The sequence below is a fragment of the Falco naumanni genome, chromosome 2, assembly GCF_017639655.2.
Source record: "Falco naumanni isolate bFalNau1 chromosome 2, bFalNau1.pat, whole genome shotgun sequence".
Classification (NCBI taxonomy): domain Eukaryota; kingdom Metazoa; phylum Chordata; class Aves; order Falconiformes; family Falconidae; genus Falco; species Falco naumanni.
Genome location: NC_054055.1, coordinates 1967420 through 1988324, shown reverse-complemented (window position 1 = coordinate 1988324; position 20905 = coordinate 1967420). Strand labels below are relative to the sequence as shown.

At 45.0% G+C, this 20905-nt stretch overlaps 1 protein-coding gene across 4 annotated transcripts in view; it reads right to left on the bottom strand.

Moving 5' to 3' along the window:
- GDPD5 (glycerophosphodiester phosphodiesterase domain containing 5) overlaps window positions 1-20905 on the bottom strand; it is a 173017-nt gene that overhangs the window by 38810 nt on the left and 113302 nt on the right. For all 4 annotated transcript variants that reach the window (XM_040583905.1, XM_040583903.1, XM_040583906.1 and 1 more), the window contains 3 exons: window positions 8828-8931; window positions 3871-3964; window positions 3136-3195 (listed from right to left, as the gene is read on the bottom strand). In XM_040583905.1, the coding sequence (XP_040439839.1) occupies window positions 3136-3195; window positions 3871-3964; window positions 8828-8931 (258 nt within the window). The remainder of the gene's footprint in view (window positions 1-3135; window positions 3196-3870; window positions 3965-8827; window positions 8932-20905) is intronic.

The window sequence follows — 20905 nt, the reverse complement described above, 5'->3', positions numbered from 1 at the left end:
GTATGTAATAAAAGGACTAAGCCAACTACCCTTAGGACCCACAAGGAAAGAGGCTGGGCTCATGTGCTGTCCCAGCACAACCTCCTCTTTTCCACCACTGGAGATATAACACTGGCCTGAACAGTCCCAGGAGGGCACATCTCATAGAGGATATCTCTCACTTTCTTCACACAGTGGACAATGATACGGAAAGATCAGGTCATATTCTCTGCCAACACACTGGATCAATACCAGCTGCAATAGAGATTGGGTTCTGCCATGCAACTTCAGGAGGTGATCCCAGACTCTCCTGGCCCTGCTGCAACAGCCCATGACGTGGGATGTCTGGCAGACTTTGTTCAACTTGACTGTCCAACACCTCTGTTCAGACATAAGCCTGGAATACACCCAACAAACAACGAACGTTGCACTTCTGTAAAGGGTGAACGTGTGCAAGCGAGGCTGTGCATCCTTATCACTAAGCAATCATCCTGAGATGGTTCAATTACAATTCGCCTGGGTCTGAAATGGCAGCAACTGTGCAGTCAGCATCCAAGCCACGTTGACAGAACAGTTCTAACAGACAATGCAGCTTGAGAAGAGGCTCTGGATGAGATGGTGGCTGAACTGAGATGACAGACCAAGACCCAGTTCATCAGCCACCTCCCCCCTAGCCTCCCTTTCCCTCCACATGGAAGCACTCAGAAGCTTGAGTGAGGCAGTCAAAAAGAAAACGTCACCTCCATTTTGAAGGTAGAAAGTTCAAACCATCAAAGACTACCTAGAAATAACTCCAGCTGTAAAGACCTAAAATCCAGTATATCAGTCTTTGCTGTTCCATATGCCTGCCAGATTCAAAGGAGGAGGAGGATGCTCTACGCCTGTCTCATGTACCATCTAAGTCTGAAATCTGTGTGGGAGTCTTGGGGCAGAAAAGGCCAACTTCGCAATGAGTTGATCTAGGATGCACGCGACATCTCTAGACCCAATTTCAGATTTACCTAATACCTTAGACAAACAAATAAAAAAACCACACATTCCCAGCATTTACAGAAATTACTTTTGTACATAAGAACAGGATTTCTCTTTCTAGTTTAGCTTCTGTTCACACCTGCTGTTCCTCTCCTAGATGCCCACAGATGGACCTGCCAAGAGCATAAGAGGTTTCCACAGGACAGCAGTGGCTCGCTCTGAGCCTCCACCTTCTGGGGAACATGAACAAAGCACATGGGGCAGCAGAAGGGGCCAAGAGATCCAGCTGTCACAGGCTGATGAGAATCCTGGTGCCAAGAGGCTGCATTCAAACCACTTCCTAAATCTAACCAACCCATTTCTGCACATCCACGGCAGGACGGGGTCCGTTTGCCTATTTAAAAGGCACCCCTCGGTGACCTATAGGGGCAATCCACGCTATTGCAAGAGGTTTCCTCATTAAGGACTCTGAACTAATAAAGCACAAAGCAATGCATGTGGACAACCGCGCTTTGCGGTGGGGCTCTGCATGCAGTAGGCATTCTGCTCCCCGACCCTGCGGCCAGACCTCTGGGCCGCCTGCCAGAGTGTAACACCAGCACACAACTCTGAATCTACTTTTCATCCATTTTATATCCGCCAAAGCTGAACTCCAAATTCAGCATCAACAGAAGACTTTATCAACTACATTTCTTCAAGTGCAACCCTAATTCCCCTTGATGTTGCTGCCCTGTGTGGCACAGAGGTGTCAGGACACAACTGTATCTCCATTCCGTTACTTCTTCCTCCCATCAGCTCCAATCTATTGCTTCTTACCCTCTCTCCATGCATCTCCAATTTGGCTTACAATCCTCAACTTTTTTGCAGGATTACAGGAGAAAATTGGAAGGAATCGTGCAGTTTGCACATACCAGCCCTTCCCATGTGCTTTAATCTATATTTGAAGGTAAATCAGCACAGTTGCAGAGAAGAATATTAACTTATTCCAGTCTCTTATCTCAGCCTCCTTAGAAAGCTGAGGGTGGTGCAGGGAAGGAAAGAGCGAGACAGAGCAACACGTCTGAGCTGTGATGAAAGGTGGACTTTTTTGGAAGAAGGGAAGGAAGGGTAAGTTTCTGTAAGCAAGAACTAACTGATTTCCACCAACACATTCCTCTTCTGGACTTACTCATCCAAACCCACTAGCCACCTGGAGCATGTCTGAAAAATACCATTTCCTCTGATGAAGAAACATATGTTAGACTCAAGAATCAACTGTTTTCCAGCAGTAGTCAGATGGTCCCCGCCCCCTCTTTGCATTGCATCCCCTCCTCCAAGGAAGCATAATTTATGCATTTATAGGGGAAAAAAAAAAAAAGCCCCCAAAGAGAAGGTGAGGTGGTCTGTGCTTTCCCTGTCCTAGGGGGTGGTACATCTGTTCAGGCTCTGATCTTTCAAGACCCTGTCACATGCAGTACAACCAGTTTCAGGAGGAGATGTGTATCAGCAGATTCAGGACTGGTCCCTTAATTACCTATTAGCAGATTGCCAGTTACAGTTGAATCCTGCCAAGCAGTTTTCTTTGGCACTGTCTTCTCCGGCAGCTTGCTGCATATCCTTCCTCTCCCCTTCTCTGCTCTAAACGTCAGATCTGCATCTCCACTTATATTTCACTGCAATGTTTTCCAAACTGCTTTATGTATAAATCAGGATCTCCTTGGGTTCCAGCAAACCACAACCTGCACTTTGCACACTCCCAGTTTTAACACCTACATCTTCCTCCCAAGGCTTTTCCCATCAGTTCCTCCAAGCATGTGCAGAACAACTTCATATCTGCTCAGCCCCTCTTCCAGGGCTGGGTTCAGCACAGAAAGGAGCACCAGAGAGGTTCATAATGGAGTACCATGCTGAGCAGAGACTGAAGCCAGGTTTCTCTAATGGCCTGGTGTTTCTCAGTCTCCAGCACTAGACCCCCTGTCAGCAGGGACCCCAAAGCATTTCACCAAGGTCTTAGTCCCCATGCTTTGGCTGTCCCTGCTGTGCAGTTTTCTCAGTCCTCTGAGCCGAGGACACATGCACCACATATCTACAATTTATGCTCCTCCCAAAACGCCCATGAAAGTGAGTGCCACATACACCGCCTGCTTCTTAGACTCCCGTTTTATTGAGATCTTGCTCCCTTCCAAGATGAGAAGAGCTATTTACCTTGTGAAGCCAGTGCAGATTCATCTGCTGTCCCACAGCTATGTGACATAGTGCTAGTATCTGGGAGGAAGAAATCAAGTGTCAGACATAGGCACAACACAACCTTTAAGTGTTTGAACACGCAGGAACATCATCGTCATCCAAAAAGATAACCAAACAGGCCAGGACAGAAAAAAAGGGCTGGCAGGAAGATGGTCCAGCAGACACCACCTATTTCAGTTGTACAAACAGATCTTCTCCAAAGCCAAGGATATGGAGGGAAAGACACTGACCTCAGAGGCAGGGAGCTGAGACTTTGGTCCATGGATACACAGCTTCTGGGACTGCAGGAAGCAGTGCCTACATGGGGCCAGGGACCAGCACGCTACGTGAATGGACATCACCTTGAAGGTCCCAGCACCCCAGGGTGGGGGGAAACAACTTGCACTTGTGACTGGCAGACACACCAAAGTGGAAACTGGACCATACTATGCGAAACAAGAGCTGTGTTCCTCCTCAGGCCAACTGCATCACTGGTATCAAAGTCTCTGTCTTTGCTCTTCATCATCTGAGGTCAAAGACCATGCAATTTTTCACTTTCTATTTATTTTAGGCAACTTAAGGCACAGGGGAAGGAAAGAGAGAGAAATCACCTCCAGAAAAAAAATTGTTCAAGCCATAGATGGACCGAGAAGTTCATGCCCTTTTAAAAACAAACACACAAACCTCTAGAAAATGGCATTTTATTCTACTCACCAATAACACTGTAATGTACGTAAAGCCAGCAGCAGTTGTTACAAGTATTGGAATGGACCAGTCACTCCAATATCCCATTCGGTTATATAAAAACCTGAAAGACAAGCGTGAAGTACAGATTACGAAGAGATTCAGCACTGTAACAACTTCACTGGGATTAGACAAAACTTTTTAGAAAATGGGTCTGTCTTTCTGTTCCCACTGTACAGATGAGACACAGGCAGCAAAAAGCACAAGTCACTCTGAAATAAAAACTCAAACCTTTGTGCTTTGATCCCCTATGGGAAATTAACTCTGCAGAGAGGAACCGGACAATTATGTCAAACAGCAACAATGTGACACTGGAGAGAAAAAAAACAAACCACCAACAAAACCATACAGGATCAGTGCTTGAGGTTTTTTAAAAAAATACACCCTAGAAAGAAGATAAAAGTATCCCCACGTGTGGTGATGTTTGCCTAAATGATAGATCCAATCCTGTCCCATGTGCCTGTAGACTAATAAATACAATATAGAACTAATTAGTATTAAGGACAGGGGAGAAAAATTAATGTTGCTGTGGAGAGTTCAAGCCTGACCTGGATTAAAACTTTTTCCACTGGATTCTTAGAAAAAAACATCACTAAATTGACTTGGATTGGGGTTAACTTTCTCTCCATGTAAATCCCCTGGTACAGCAAGGACAAGAAGGTTTCAGGGTGGATGACGCAGCAGTACCGCTCACACACACCCAGCAGAAACACAAGCTTTGGAGCAGCGCCGGGCTGCTGTGTTCTCTCTCTCAACGCAAGGACCACACGAAGCCCACCCTGACCTGCCTATCTCAGGCCTGAGTCCTGCTGAGGAGGAGCAACCAGGTTCAGGACACACCTGAGCAGAGATTCCAGAAGGCTGAGTTGAGACAGACCTCACGATACGAAGGGATTCCATAACACAGTAGACCTTGGGCTTTCTCCAACAGCTGACAACGTGGGTCTCAGGTCAAATGGTCCCACTAGCCTTCCTCTGCCCTACCCACCAGCTCATTCAACGGACTGCCCAAGGCGAGCACCTAGGGTTTTTGTTGCTTTTTTGTGGTTACAACAGACAGAAATGCTGCATGCAAGCAGGTCAAAGATTCAACCTCCCTCCCACCACTCAAATCCAGCATCATTCCCCAGCCACAAACTCTGGTCTGGCAACTGCCTCATCTATTCTGTGCAGGAATAGAACTCCCACAGAAGATCCGGAGAGCAAATCCTTGAGCTCAAACATACATGACCCATGCCCAGGTTCTGCTTTGGGATTCAAAGAGACATAACAAAAGGGATCCAGAGGGATTCAGACATGCTGTTAGTAGAGAAGAGGGAACAAAGAGAAGAGGGCTTCTCTGAAGTCCTTGCTCAATACCACCACCAAGAGCTTCCTTAGCTCATCTTCAATACAATTAATTTTTTGCTCTGATGTCCCTTCAAATGGCCCTCAGAGTCAGGTCTTCACCTGATGTGCAAATGGCTGTTTTAAAAAGCTGTTTCCATGGTAGTTATGAACCAGATAAGCCTTCTCCAGAACTAAGGAACAAAAAAATTTGCTACACAGACTTGCATTTATAGCCCTGCTCCAAGAGGGAACACAGCCAGGTTCACAAATTACAGCATCTCCCACATCCTTCATTAACTGATGTTGAGCTTTCTGTTGTAGCACATAACCTCACACACCGGAGATCTGAAGTATAATGCCATTAAGTATAGACACCAAAAAGTGAAATGCCTGAAGCAGTAAACTAAAGAAAGCATTTACTTAAATTTAAAAGGCACAAAGCCCTTTCACTGACAAGGACCTCGTTGCATAGTCAGCCTCACTGAAAAAGGTTAAAAGCCTGCAGCAACACACGCCGAGCTATAATTCTGCCTTGTCTTTCTGAAGCCCACTGCAATCTCAGAGTAGTCCCCTAAGTCTTTACAAGTTTAAAGGCCAACCCCCCACCTTCAGGTAGGTAAACCCTACCACTGCCACAATCTAATTAAGTCAGTTTGTTTTTACATAGGTAGATGCATTCGCTGCTGGACCCCAAAACCACTGCCTGAACCTCAGGCAGCATTTGCTATGCTCATCTGTAGATCCTGCTAGCTCTTACGGCACTGCTGGCAGCTGCTCAGCCGCACTTAGCAATGCTCTGCACATCTGGGTTACGAAACAAAGAACACCTTAATGAATCCAGGTTTCAAGTACCATTTCAATGTAAAGGACACAGAAGAGAGGTATTGCAGCACACTGCAGTTTCAGCTAGAATAATGAAGCTTTACATTAGCATGCTAATAACTCCGCCGAGCAGGACCTGGGGAAATAGAAGATGTGAGGTTGAATGAGCCAACAGGGTGCCTCCCCCTGTGATTAAGTCCAACCACACACTGGGTGGCTTTAAGAGAAGTGTCACCAGCAGCCCAAGGGAAGTTGCTATCCCTTCTGCTGAGCACTGGTGAGGGGGCACCAGCCCCACAGTGCCCTCCCTGGTTTGGGCCTCCTGGTTCAAGGAGGATGTGGAAAGGGTCCAATGGAGAACTACCGAACCAAGACGATGAGGCACCCGGGGAACACAGTTTGCTAGGAAAGCCTGAGGAAGTTGGACTAGTTCAGTCTTACAGAGAAGAGGCTGTAAGATGACCTGATTGCCAACTATGCTGTCTAACAGGCAGTTACGAAAATGTTGAAATCAAACTTTTCAAGAGTGACAGACACTGTCACAGGGGAAATGGCCCTTGGAGGTTTGGGTTGGGAAATCTTCTCCTCACAGAGGGCGGTGCAGTGCTGGCACAAGTCCTACAGTTTCAAGACTTCAGTCAACTTGATTTACTGCTGGCAATAGTCCTCCTTTAAAGGGCTGGTCTGACAGATGCTTCCAGTCTTCCTTCCCCTGCCATGGTGGGACAGGTTGAAGAACTTCAGTGTAGTTGCCTGCACATGGCACGAGAAAGGAAAGCTTACAAGGATGAGCTCTGGAGGGCAGGAACAAGCTCAGCAGTGCATCATACCAACATGACAGCAATTCTTTGTCCCAGTTCCTCCAGGGAGCCCCTGCCAATATCTTGGTGTGCCAAGTCCTGTGCAGAGATGGAATATGCCCCCCCTGAGTCCTCCTTCTAGTCCAACAGAGATCATGGCTGGCAATTAAGTCAGTGGAGCAGAAAGGCAGGCACAGAAACAAGTAGCAAAGAAACTTTATCCACAAAAATTACCCAGAAGTAATAGCCACTGAGGAACATCAAAGATGGGGTTTCTAAGAGCCAGAACCCCACTACACCTTATCAGAACAGGCTCACAGCACGGTTGGGATCAAAATTATGCTTTCATCTCCATTACACCCTGTTTGGCTGAAACCTCTTCTGGTTTAATGGAGCCCACACATCTGTGCTGGGAGGGAAGAGGGCCAGGATCAGCCTGAATGGACCCACTGGAAATTTCCTCTCTGTTTGGAATCAGCATGGCCATGATTAAAACCCTGCCCCATGTTATCATCCTTCCTCCCAGTCTTTCTGAAGCATTTCAGGCTGTTTTTCAGAAACCCTGCTGTTCTCCTCGACCTCTGGCGTCATAGCATAGAGCAGGGATCTAACTGGGGTTACAGCACATACAAAGCACTGACCCATTTTCAGCACTGAATGGCAATGCTTGAACAGATGTAGCCCTGCTATTTCGCATCCAAAGAGCCTCTTCCACGGCTCTTGTGCGCGAGAAGGCTTGCTTTTCCAGGGCTGTCAATCCAGAATTGCTTATAGCACCCTGTGCACACTGGGTTGCATAGCAGAGGAAGGGGCTTTGGTCTGCAGGTAGCATGCATGAGCATTTTAAAGCCCAAATACCTGTTGGATCCAGAGCAGACCTGCACATCTCCCCTCATTCCTGCAAAAATATTTGGGAATCCAAAACTTTTCAGCACTACAGCCACAATGCTCGTTCACAGCATTCCCAGGGCTTTGCTTCATCTCTGCATGATTTTATCTTTTTTTAAAGCCCATTCTCAACTTCAAGCTAAAACAGATTTTGTTTTGCACTGGAGGGATTAGGAGAGTTCGTGTTTTTTACTGAAGGTATAAAAAAAAACAAACCCAAAAAAGAGGAATTTCAAAATATCCTTTAAAAAAAGGCATTCTTCCCATGCTAGTATTATAAATAATCAAGAGCAATGGTGATGGTTTCAGTTCTCAAAGTACGGGTTTGAGAAAAGAGGAAAAAACACACTCCTGGGAGGAGACAGCTCCCATCATTACATTAGTAAACTCTCTCCCTCACGCAACTTCAGCATCTAAAGCAGGTGATTTATTTAAGGGACCAACTATCCACTGTATTTTAAAATCCAGTTTACATATTATCTTTGACAAGAAGATGATGTCAATGCAGTTTCGTTAGAAGAGAGCCCAAGGTACTGTCAAAATGTTCAAGATGCTGCTGAGGTAGTAAAAGAAAGAATCATTTCCAGCACTGGGTTTAGCTGGCAACACCCAAAACTCCCCAGCACATCCCACTGGAAAGCTTGTTGTCAGCTCCTTCCAACTTTGCAAAATTTTCCACACCCATGTCTGCTTCAGGCTGAATTCCTGTCATTTATATTTTCTGGAAAGTTGCAGTCAAATTGCTCAGCCACTTCTAAAATCAGCCAACCATAGAAACAAACAAACAAAAACCAACCGAAAAGCTTCTACATGATTCCAGCACCATCTTTGTTTTTGCATGCCATTCACGGGGGAGCACACCTACCCCACACTCCGTTACAGCCACGCAATAGACACGTGAGGACATACAACATTTATTAGTGAGGACAGGCAGAAGCAGCCCTCCCTCACCCTCACTTCCCAGCTCACTTTCCCTTTACTGTCAGTAACAATTCCATCTGAAGGACCCAAACACATCCAGCCCAGAGGCACATGATGGCAGCCAAACTTAAGGGTCTGCCCCTCTGCAATGGGGAAACTCTACTCACCAGTTGATTTCATTGTAGTCGTTGCGAACTTCCCACCAGAAGTAAAACCAGACCAAAGTCAGGAAGAAGGACGAGGTGAGGATGAGGAACCAGAGGCACTCCCACTGAGAATGGAAAAAGAAGCCAACATCAATACTATCCCATCTGAGGGCCAGTGCTGCCCCACATCTCACCTAGAAGTTGTTGAGAGTGGATGGAGTAACTAGACATTTCCAAGGGCAGATTTCAGATCCTTGCTTCCCTGGGGCAGGTGGGAGATGCAACCCTTATTCCCAGCTCTGGGCAGAGGGGTTGCTTACATAGACCCATCTTACGTAGGGCTGGGACAGCATTTCTCCAGCTCTCAAAGCATGTGGAACGAGGGAGCGATTCTGGATACAGAACTGCTGTTTTTGTTTGGTTGAAGGTTTGGTGGCTTGGGGTGGGTTTTTTTGTTTGTTTGAGGTTTCTCTGAGGCAATTTTTACTTTTCCATTCACATGCGAGAGAGGCAAATTGGCATCTTACTCTCCCATGGGTTCAGCTCAAATAACTACAACACAGACATATAAACCCTTACTCCTTCCCCCAGGGCACTCAGATCCTGCAGAGCTAAACCACCCATCTGCAACATTTATTCCCACCACCACATATGCAAATATTTTTGCAAATAATATGACAAGAGGAGAGACTACACCAGCATCGGATGGAAGATTTGCACCAACATTCAGTTTTCATGAATGTTTCAAATAATACTACACATACATGCATATCCCCCCCCCCCCCCCCCCAAATCCCTAAAACATCTGTTCAGTGACCTGCTCCAATAGCATGAGTAAAATCCTAAACCACAAGGACATCCATAAAGAGAACAGTGTTGCAAGAAAACAGGACCATTTCCACGTGGTCCTTGTTGGTTTTAATCTGCAGGCATTAAAACAGTCCACACATGTTTCCATTTCAAATAGCATCCAGTCTGGAACAAAACACTGAAATAAATTCTTTATGGAAAATATTCAAATGAACCCTCTCTTCCCAGAATGAGCAAGTAGGAAGGAAAATTGAAAAAGTGTATGAGCAACTCTACTACTATAAATTCCTTCTAGACCCTGAGCACAACATTAATCTCTCTTGAAAATGCCCTTTTCTCTAGTGAACTGTCTCATGGCTTTTCAATTATGCAAAACAATGCAACCAATATAAACACTTTTAGTGATACAAGAAACATTGCTATTCTTTGCCCTTCCTTTCCATCTTCAGAGCTGAAGCCATTTACTTCATTCAGTGTATTGACAGTGTATTGACTATTTTCCATCATGCATCACCCTGGATACCAGTCCTGTGGTACAGCTCATCCTTTTATGCTCCATCTTATAAAAAGTGCCAAAAGAAAGAGAAAGCAATAAAAAGGGTCGGAATTATTTAATTTTTGCTGCACCAGAATTTATGTTTTCTGCTAGAAGTTCCCAATTCTTGACTGGGGTTACGGTTAAAACATTTTTTTCAGCTCAGCTCGTTTGTTAGCCAACTTCTACCAAGCAGGGGTGCAAGTCCCATGAGGGGCTTGGTGTTCCAGATAAATGGGGCAAAAAGGACCAGGAGGTGGTAAAAGGGACTTCTACAGTGCAATCACCAAGTACATTCAAAACCACACGGCCAAACTGCTCTGCCATGAGCTTGGAGGCTACAATCTCTTCACCTCACGCCCAGAACTGCATCTATATGCAGAGCTGAGCTGCTGGAGGGAAAGCACTAAGGCTGGAATGGGGGTTTTTCCCACAAAACACCCTGCCTTTGGTAGCAGGATGCCAGTCACAGCATCTACATCAGCCAACGCTGGTCTTCTCCAGAACTAAATGCAGCAGCAAGGCTACAACACCTCTCCACGATGAACCTCCCTGACACCAACCACCACTGCACCGCTAAACCAACCCTTTCCAACCAAGAAGTCTCAGATCCCACGGAACATCTGGATTACACAAAACACCCAAACCAAAACCCACTCACGCGTTCACTCCATCCCACCAAAATTCCCTAGGAGGAAGCGAGTGCTAACCCTTTCAGCAGGCTATGACAGTATTCATGCACTAGACACTGATTTGATAAACAAGCGAAGAAAAACTTTTCAGAACATTATTTGGGCTTTTTTTCCTGTGTGTATGTGTGTCCCCATTTACATGCAAGTAGCATAGCTTGTGTCAAGCTCTCCAAAAGCTATATTTGGTCTGTCCTTGACGGTGCACTTGCCAGGAATATTTGCCTGGCTGATTTTGTGAAAACCCAGCTAAATTCCTTAAGGCTCGACATAATTCAGTGAGTTCAAACACAAGTCTGGGTGGGCTTTCAGAAGGACAGGGAACATCTTCCCAGCACCACTGAAGCTATTCAGCACAAACTGAACCAAAACCTGAGCCTACACGAATCTGACCTACATGCACAATATACTGGATTTAGCCCAGGTTCTGTACAACCTCCCTCCAACAGCCCCTCATCAGAAGAGCCTTACAGGCCCCTACTTTGCAAGCTCCCATATGCTTCAAAGCAAGGTGAAATCTGCAGCGTGCAACAGCTTCAAGCCTCTACTGCCAAAAATAAACACTTAAAATCAGTCATCCTGATCACTCAACTACAGCCACAAGTAGGTGGGGAAAACAGTGCCACTTCACCTACAGGAACTCTGGCAGAACCACCAGAAAGTTTGAAGATGCTTGAAAAAACATCCATATTTTTGGCTCCATGAGATTTTAGAAGAACGTCAGCACTAACAATTTTGGCATTTCTTCTAGAAAAAAAACCCTTCCCTGCCTTTCAGCTTCTCCCTCTTCACACTGAGATAAGAGGACGTGCTCACTAGTTACCAACTACTTGCACTAAGCTTAAACACGCTCAGCTCACACACTACTTGGTATCGCCCTGCAGATGAACGCCACCAAGCACTACCAACAGACGCTTGGTCCACAAGACCCAATTAGAGCTAGTCCTAAGTGACTATGCCACCACCACCTCCCAAATGCTTGGGCCACGGATGTCAGAATCTTGGCACCAACTACCTCCTTCCACAAACATCTCCGGGGCCACCCTACTCGCTAATGCCGATGTAGCCACGTCTTACAGAATGGCACAAAGTAGTATTAATCTCATTATACTAACATCTAACTTTAAAGGAAAGCAATAAATGAAAAGCCACCCTTTTCCTCCAGCTAAATGGCCAGAGAAGACATGTACCATGTGCTTGGTTAACCTCAAAAGCCAACCAGCATGCAGACAAAGTCTTTGCAGAGCACATCCACTGAGATGGCCACAGCCCAAAGAAGGATGGAGAAAGTATCAATTAAAATAAGATAAGTAACTTTGAAGTAAGACTATTTAAAAGGATTAGGCATGGGTTGAAGATTTTTCATTGCAGAAGCACTTTCAAAACCAGGCATCTTAAACATACCACTGTGCTTGTGATCTCAGATCTATTGTGGAGCCACCTGTAGCAATGGGAATAAGATCTCGTACTCCAAGAGTATCGACAGACAGAATCAGAAGAGCCACAAAAGGGAAAAAAAGTTAAGACTGAGACATGTTACCAAGTTGCAGTTTGCCAGCAATTTTTTAAAATTATAAAATTCTTTAAAAATCCCAAACAAACATATCAGCATTTCATCCACATTCTCCACCAGTTTTGTGCATCCCCAATCTCCACCCTGTGTCAGGTGGGAGCACAACCAGCTCCAAAGTAAGGGATGGGGTGGGGTAGAAAAAAAGTTAAAGGAAATTGCCACAGAAAAAGCCAGTTTGTGATTCAACTGTGAAGCTGGTTCACACATTTTACCTGCTCTTGTGCTGCAAGTTTTAATCTTACTTGTTTGAAACAGCCCTGAAATTTCTACCACAGAGCATGGAAGAGATGTCTCCAACTTGGAGATTAGTTTTGGTTAGCTGAAGTCTGCACCAACCTCTATTGCTGCAACTACCCAACCCAGACGAATGTCGCAGCATTATTTACCACCTGGCAGGAAAACAGAGGCTCAGGAAGATTATTTTATTTCCTGTAAGATCTGTAGGAGATACTGTGAAGTTCATCTACATACACACTTCCACCTAACCCTCCTACAAGGATTATTTCAATTTAGTTAAACTTGCTGTATTAGAAGCGATGATATTTCTCACTCATTTCTATATTCCAGCTGATCACACATATGCTGGAAGAAATCTCTGTGTGTGATACCATTTATAAACCAAAAAAATTCTTCAACCAAAAAAATCCGTGCTTTTTCAAAAGTTTCTTTAGTGGAGTTTCCTTGGCTGTCACTAGAAAGTGATCCTCTGCCAAAACTAGCCACGTGCACAGCTAATGCACATTTCTCTGCCACAGCTACTCCCTGCTGAATTATAGTGCGAATACAATGCAATGCTGCGCCATTCTAGAGAAGCCAGAACCATGTCCATTTGATAATTGACTTGACATACCTTTATCAGGCCTTTAGACCACCAAATTGCCCATTATCTTCCCAAAAAGCAGATCAGCACAACATCAGGGTCTAAACAGAGTGTGAGTTGGACTTGGAACAGAGAAGGAACGTTGAAGATCTTAGAGTTAAGATTGCCCAGGGTGAGACTCTGTTGATCAGAAGCGGCTATCACAGCATTTACACATGCCCCTCTTCCTGAGGTTTAAATATTTTGATAATTAAGCTGAGTCTATCAGGAAATGTGTCCCAAGCCCTGCCTGGGGCATGCAGGCAAAACAGAGAGGTACAACATGCGGTATCACATTAAATTGCTTATTTATTACCAGGTATATTCCCAAAGGTCATCAAAATGCTGTGGAATGAGCTAAGCTGCCCCTCTTGCTCTTTTCTTTGTGCCCAGCTGGAGGAGAAGGCTGCATTTTCAGAAGGGAGAGCAAGTACAGTTGGCTCAAGGTCTGCTCCATTAAAGCCAAGGCTAGAGCTAGATGAGCTGCTAACAGCCTATGGATGAAGCAAAGCATAAACATTTGCCTTCACTGAAATTGTTGGAGTCACCCCAGCTGACACTAGTCCTGAAATGCCCTCCTCCACCTACAGTTGCTGCTGGAGATCTCTGTCATCCCAAGCGAGCAGCAGGACTTGCAGTCTTGAGATGCGCCTCCTGGCTTGGGATGAAAATGCAGGAGGATTTTTAAAATGCTCCTGTCTAAAACAAACCCACCACCTCCAGCATCTTCTCTGGCACCCACAAGCAACACAGTTTCAAAATGAACTGGGGGGGGGGAGCACATGTGAGTGTGAAAATAAGAGAGAAGCTTGCTTTGAAGTGTGAACGGGTAGGAGGAAATGCCAGTGCTGGATGATTAGGGCTCCATTCCTACATGGATTAGCTCATAGCCAACAACAGTCCAGCAATCAATCAATGTGGGCAAAGTTGGGCCCCTTCCAACTTGTGCATCCCTAGAAGCTTTCCGGTGAAGGAAGTCAAATGCCGTTGCTATTACGCTGCTGCAAGCTTGCCCCAGTTTATACCAGTACAGCTAACTATGGCAGCTCACAGATGGAAACTTTTGTTTTTTTTTTACAGTCCCCCTTTTGATTCACATCCAGCCATGAGGATTGCACCGACACTCACATCAAACCTTCTGTAGCAGTACGTTCCCAAAGCTCTCCCAGAGCAGCTGAAACCACAGTGAGCAAGATTTCACCTAATGGGCCTCTGAAAGACCCTTACATATAGGGGTGAGTTTGTGGTTGCATGGAAGTGAGGAGATGCACAACAAAGCAGATGTCTTTTCCTGATTAAAAGATATTTTCTTTAAAAGGCTAAAAGGCAGAAAATGTTAACAACTTGACACTAAGTGACCGTTGAAATCAGTCAGAGGAAACAAACTTCTTCCACAAAAACAGTAGGTTAAGTCAGACAAGTGCAGCACTATCATTTTCTTTTCCAATGCCCCATGAAAACCCTGCACAGAGAGCATAAGGAGGCTTAAAAGAAGGCAAGAACAAACCTGCATTCACAATTCGAGTGAGTCGGCTCTACAGGTGCATTGGTCTTTTAAGAGCATTCAATAAAACAGAATACAGTTTTTTTTGAAAGAGGGGCTCAAACAGCAAAACGCAAAAGAGAGGGAGAAACAGCTGTTGATTTCCTTCAGACTTAAAGCCCCCTTAGCCTGGAGGGCCTCAAATCAATATAGATCACTAACAGTTAGAAAAAGAAGCAAAAAGTTTTAAACCACAGACCAAAGAGGGGAAGGAAAAAAAAAAAAAAAAAAAAAAAAAAGAGGGGGGGGGGGGGGGAAAAAAAAAGAGCCCTTCATCACAGACCACTTTGTAAAAACTCAGCCTTTATTTGAGGAGCAAAGACAGGAAAGCCAGGTAGCATTTGCTACCACCCAGAAAGGCAGCATGACGGCAGGGAGGCTGAAGGGCAGCAAAAGGATTAGACGAGCCCACTAAAATCAATAGAAAAACTCCAACTCACTTCCTTGCACTCTGGCTTTGAACCAAAAATCTTCTATTGCTAGATTCATTATTTCAGGAAAACTGATAAACTGAGCTCTCTTTCAATTCTGCATTCTTCTTGGCTGTTAATTTGTATTTCACACTGCACCAGGAAATCACTCGTCATTAAATGTTATTGGTAGAGCAGACTCCCTCCTTGCCTGATTGCTGCTTCAAGCAGAACCAAGGTTTATTCTGCCAAACTATTCAAAGATCCCCTTCCTGCTTTTAAATATGTATTTTTTCAACCTTCCTCTTAAAATAGTTGGCTTTCCAAATCCAAACGGTCCCATGTTTAGAAAAGTCAGCACAAACCCGAGCCATAAACACATCTGACTCACTTCTCCACATTAACACCGGGTTATAATACACATTGTGCAGCATAATCCAACCTAACAAGTTAGTTAAAATTATTTTTCCATTTCATCTGCTGATAGAATCTATGTTCTGGTCAGAGGTTTCTGTGGTCAGAGACATTAAGCCTGTTTCTAATAAATATAACCTGCTACTGAAAAAATGGTGGAAGGAAGTTGCTCTACAGAGGGGAAAAAAAAAAATAGAAATTGTATTTCTCTATAGCTACCTTGGACAAGAATTATTATCTATGCGTAAATAAGGCTATAGTGGTCTCCACGTACAGTCAACCAAAGCTTTGCTCCAAACAAAGGTTTCAATTAAATGATCTACATTTCGCTCTGAAAGAAGCTGGCCCTTTTTGTTGGCTATATAAAGAGCCTCTGAAGCTATCTTCTCACTTTCAACTAGCGTTAATATCTTCCCACCAGCCCACGGGTCTCTTTCCACCAACATTAATAGCAGAATGCTCCACCTCCATTCCCCATGACCGAAGAGGATTTTCACAATAACTTTGTGTACAAGGGGCGCTGAACAGTCCCAGCTTCCACTCCGCTCTCTCCAGCACCTCTGCCAGAACCACCATTGGAGCATGACCACAGCATGCCATGTGAGGTGGTAGATGTGCCTGCTGGAGAAGCTCTCCTAGCATAGCTGGCACTCCCCAGCTGGAACTGAAGGAGCAATCGGAGAGACAGGCTGGCTTCTGGAACTGCCAGTCATCCGACACGAAGAGGGCTCTTGTTCAAGTCAAAGCGCCTCTGGGAATTCATGGGTTTCAGTCTTCATGATGGACACTACCCATTCTCTGTCTCCTGATTACAGCAAACCTCCTGTTCATTCATTAAAAAATAAATAAGTAAATAAAAAATCAAACTAGAGAAGAAGCTTTTTGCAATGTCTTCCCCCCCCCCCACCTTTTTTTTTTTTTTTAAATCAAAATAAGTTCCAGTTGTGAAAAACAGAAGTCCTTTATAGGAAATATATTTTAAAGCAATTTCTTGCTGAAGGGCATCTCAGCTTGATGCTGCAATTTCTGGTCAGAGGAAACCAAAGAGGCTGAGCCCTCCCAACACCTGGCAGCACATCGGTCAGGACATACACAAGCAGATGGAGAACAACAAGCACATGGATCTGACCACACATACACACAGAAAAAACCCAAACAAAGCTCAAATGTGGGCACCTCTCACCAGTTCTACCCATCCAGCCATGCTACTGGAACAACTGCAGATGCAAACTAGGCTATACAGAAAAGTCAAAGAGGAAAACTCAGAAATCTGGAGGGGTGATGTGACGTGGGGCGATGTGACGTGCTGAAGATATGGGCAAGTGGCAGGGACAGACCTCAGCTTCTTGAACGTCAGCTTGCTACCATAACCCTGGTCACCGATCTCATTTGCTGTTTATTTGCACACAACTCAGCCTTGGGATCATGCTCTATTGGCTTCTGTCTTCTCCCCATCACAGGTCACACCCACAGTTGGAGGAAACCACCCTATATTAGTTGAGCCCTGCCAGCACTAGCATCTCTAGACAGCAGCTATTTTAGACTGCTTGGTTAATACACCCCGGTCAGATCTGCTTAAAAGTCTAAGGGTATCACCCAGGAGCAAGCCAGGTTTACTCAACTTTGCTAGAAATACATCAAAACCAGTAAAGCAAGCGGTAACATCAAACAGTACCTCCACAGCTCCACATAGATCAGATGTACAGATGCTCACGGGCTTCCCTTGGGCTATGGTGAGATCTCCCTGAACCCCTCCTCTGTTCATGGCCCCAACACTCCTTCTCCCATCACTCCTTTTAAATTCAACCCTCCATCACAGAAGAAAGCACCTAGCAGTTTAAACGCAGCACTTTCAGACGAGCTAAGCTACATTAACCAGAGCAGTTAAGCAAGCTATGGATGAATCTCACCTCCATCTCCCCACCATAAGATATTTATCATTTTCCCACAAAACACTGGTAAATCTCCGTACTGAAGGCTTTACATTCAGACAACATTCATGGACACATCCAATACAACCAGGCCCTCAAACTCACAAACACAGCAAGACAAAAAAATGTATTTTATGTCCCTGCAGTGCACACCAGCCCCGTGTCCCCGAACACCCACCAGCCCAGGCACATGCTTTTAGCAATGAATGGATTTTGTTGAAGGCTCAAGGCCATACAGCCTTAAATAACTGCTCTCTACCTCAAGAGCAAATACTAGAGCTGAACTCCAATCATAGCACCACCATTACTTAAGTGTGTTTTCAGGTCGTTTAAATTAACTCCCGGATACAATGAAGAGCTCACTAATGAGCCTTCACTACACTATTTTCTGACGTTTTCAAGAATGAATTTCCTGCAAGCATTTATCAGTATTAGCTTAGAGCATAAAGAAGGCAAGCTAACGTTTATCTAGTAAATACAGAAGAAAAATTGATGGCATGATCCTTCATTTCCAGATTACCCAATCGGACCTCATGCGAACAAACAAAAGAGAATCTTCAGGCAAGTTATTAAATCATCTCTGAAGATGAAAAATGACTACATCTCCCAGCTGCACCCATTAGAACCAGGAAGTGCAGATGAAGAACAAATATCAGCTGCAGTGTTTTGTCAATGTGCACAATACTTAGTTCCTACAGTGAAGTTACAAAATTTCATAACCCACAGTATGTGAATGCACAGTCCTTAAACCAGTGACTGGTATACCACAAGTGTGAACCGTTTTCCATCCCATTTGATTTTGACCTCATTAGCTCTCATAGCAGTGTCACAGGTCAAATGCAGAGCCCAATAAACATTAAAGATAAAAGTGAGGCAAGCAAGCTGCCTCTGGCAGACACTGCTCTAAACTCCCACCCAAAGGAAGGCCAGCTCAGGTCAGGTTGCTCAGGGTAATGTCCCAGCAAGGTTTGAATGTCTCCAAGGATGGAAATTCCCACTCTCCTCTGGGTCCTTCTCTAGGGTTTGACCACCCTCATGGGGAAAAACTTTCCTACTGTCTAACTGGAATTTCCTTTGCTGCAGTCCATTGCCCCTTGCCAAGATTCATCATCCTCTGTACAGCCACTCCTTAGATAGCTGTAGGGAGCTGTAAGATCCCCCCTTCCCTTCCCCTGCTGCACAACCCCAGTTCTCAGCCTCTCCTTGTATTTCCCAGGCTCCAACCAGTTTGGTGGCCCCATTGGGCTTGCTTTTGTCTGTTATTGCCTGCCTTGGTTTTAGAGAGGCTAAACCCAAGCCAGGCTGAGTGCTCAGATGCGGTCTCTGTAGTAGAGAATAAAACCCCCACCCTTCAAGCTGCTGGCTGCACTGTCACTATTGCAGTCCAGGATGCAATCAGCCTTCACTGCTAAATGTACATCCAATAGCTGAATCTTGTATTGCAGAGGGGTATAAAGAGGCAAAGTACCTTGCGCTCCAAGGATTTGAAGCATTTAAGCAAGCAAATCAATACACTTGACTAGCAGATATTGACATATCAGACCTTATGTACATCGGGAACAGAATCAAGACGCCTGGGCTTCAATTCCATCACCTTAAAGAGGCTGAAGAGGGATCAGGCTTTCACCCCTCTGTTGGATTTATGACTTGTGAACTCAGAGAGCAGGCAGCAGTCTGCAGGACTCCACAGTGCAGTCAGCTCTCACAGTACTTTGTAACCTGTCCAAAGGCTTCATTATCTCTCCATCTTAACCAAGGCACGAACATCTGGTGCAAAACTCCACTTGAGCACATTCTCCAGCTCTTGCTTTTTAGTCTTCATCCTCAGCTTTCTCTCTTGTCCCATCTTTGCTTAGTACTTAAAATCTCATAAGGTATAGGACTTTCTCCATTTGCCACAGCCCTCTCCAGGCAGGAGATGGACTGATTGGAAGGGTGCATCGTCTCTCACCACAACCCATTTGAGCCAGTCTTGGCCACTTCATAAACACTGCAAAGGTTCTGGCTGATTTACTACTCCTAGGTAACATGCTGTGGTCTTGCATAAGAGGCATGTGCCAATGAATAAATAAATGGGAAGAACAAGTAAGAAATTGGGTCTAATGCCCTGCGGTGGGTCTGAAGTAAGAGGAGGAAAAAAATATTTCTGCCATTCCGGCTGTGGAGGCTTCAATAGTTAACCAGATGCTTCCTCAAGTAAGTCATTGCACATCTCAGACATATCTTACTTGATTACTGTGAAGACTAGGCTAACAGCTCTCTGCACACCTTGTTAGAGAAGGCCATGAATGAGATTTCTGAGCTGTGACACGCTCCATTTACAATTCAATTTAGCAGGTCAAAGAAAGTGGCAGAGAACATATTATTGAAATATGCGTTCCTGCTGGGGCTGCCGTAATTGAACTGTAGATCAACAGATGCAACAAAAAGAGAGCCAAATCTCTAAAAATAACATTATTACACTTTGTTAAATACTTGGGCTCCCAGCCTCCAAAAACACAACCAGAAAGAGTAGTCAGGCAGGACTGCTAATTTCCCCCAGGCTTCAGGGCTTGCAGCCTTGCAAAGCTGAGGAGCAGTCGGGCAGTTCTGCTTGCCCAGGTAGCAAACAAAGGGATAAAGGTATCTGGACTATGGGATAACCCATACTTGCCTGCCGCTCCTTCCCCCCACACTCTGCCACTACAGAGGACCAGCTTCCCTCTAGGTGTACTTCACTGAACAGAGGCAACGTCTAGCTGTATCCCAGCAGCTGTACTCATCACAAATTATGCCGGCAACTCTCCATGGCACTGTGATGGGAATTCCTACACCGTTTCAGAGATTCTGCACAGCTGGAGCCAGGGCTTTTTCTGGCTATTAGTGGCCCCAGGGGACTTGCTGCAGCAGAGACCAGCTCTGCCTCCTGCAGTTACATCCTCCCTCTTTCATTCAGCATAGAGGTAAACAAAAATCCCTTAGGGAGCCACTGATTCATGAGAAAACAGGACAGAGCAATAGGGGTTCCCCAATCTACCCCCGGCAGAATGATTTACTTCCCCAGCTCCTGATAATGTGTTTTTAATCTACTGGACCTTTCCCAAACAACATAACCAGCGATACCCAGTGCTTCTGGCCATATTAATGGGAAGAATGCAAGTATTACAAACCTATTACTGATGCTAATGATGAACTATTCCCTTTCTCTTTACCAAAGACTTTGCATATTTGGAGGCTGAGGATAGGCAGCTATCTTTTCTAGTCTAAATAGGTCCAGCTCTTTCAGTCTCTACTGATGAGGCTCATCCAGGGAGAAAAAAAGATAAATAATACAGCCCATTGCTCTTGCACAGACT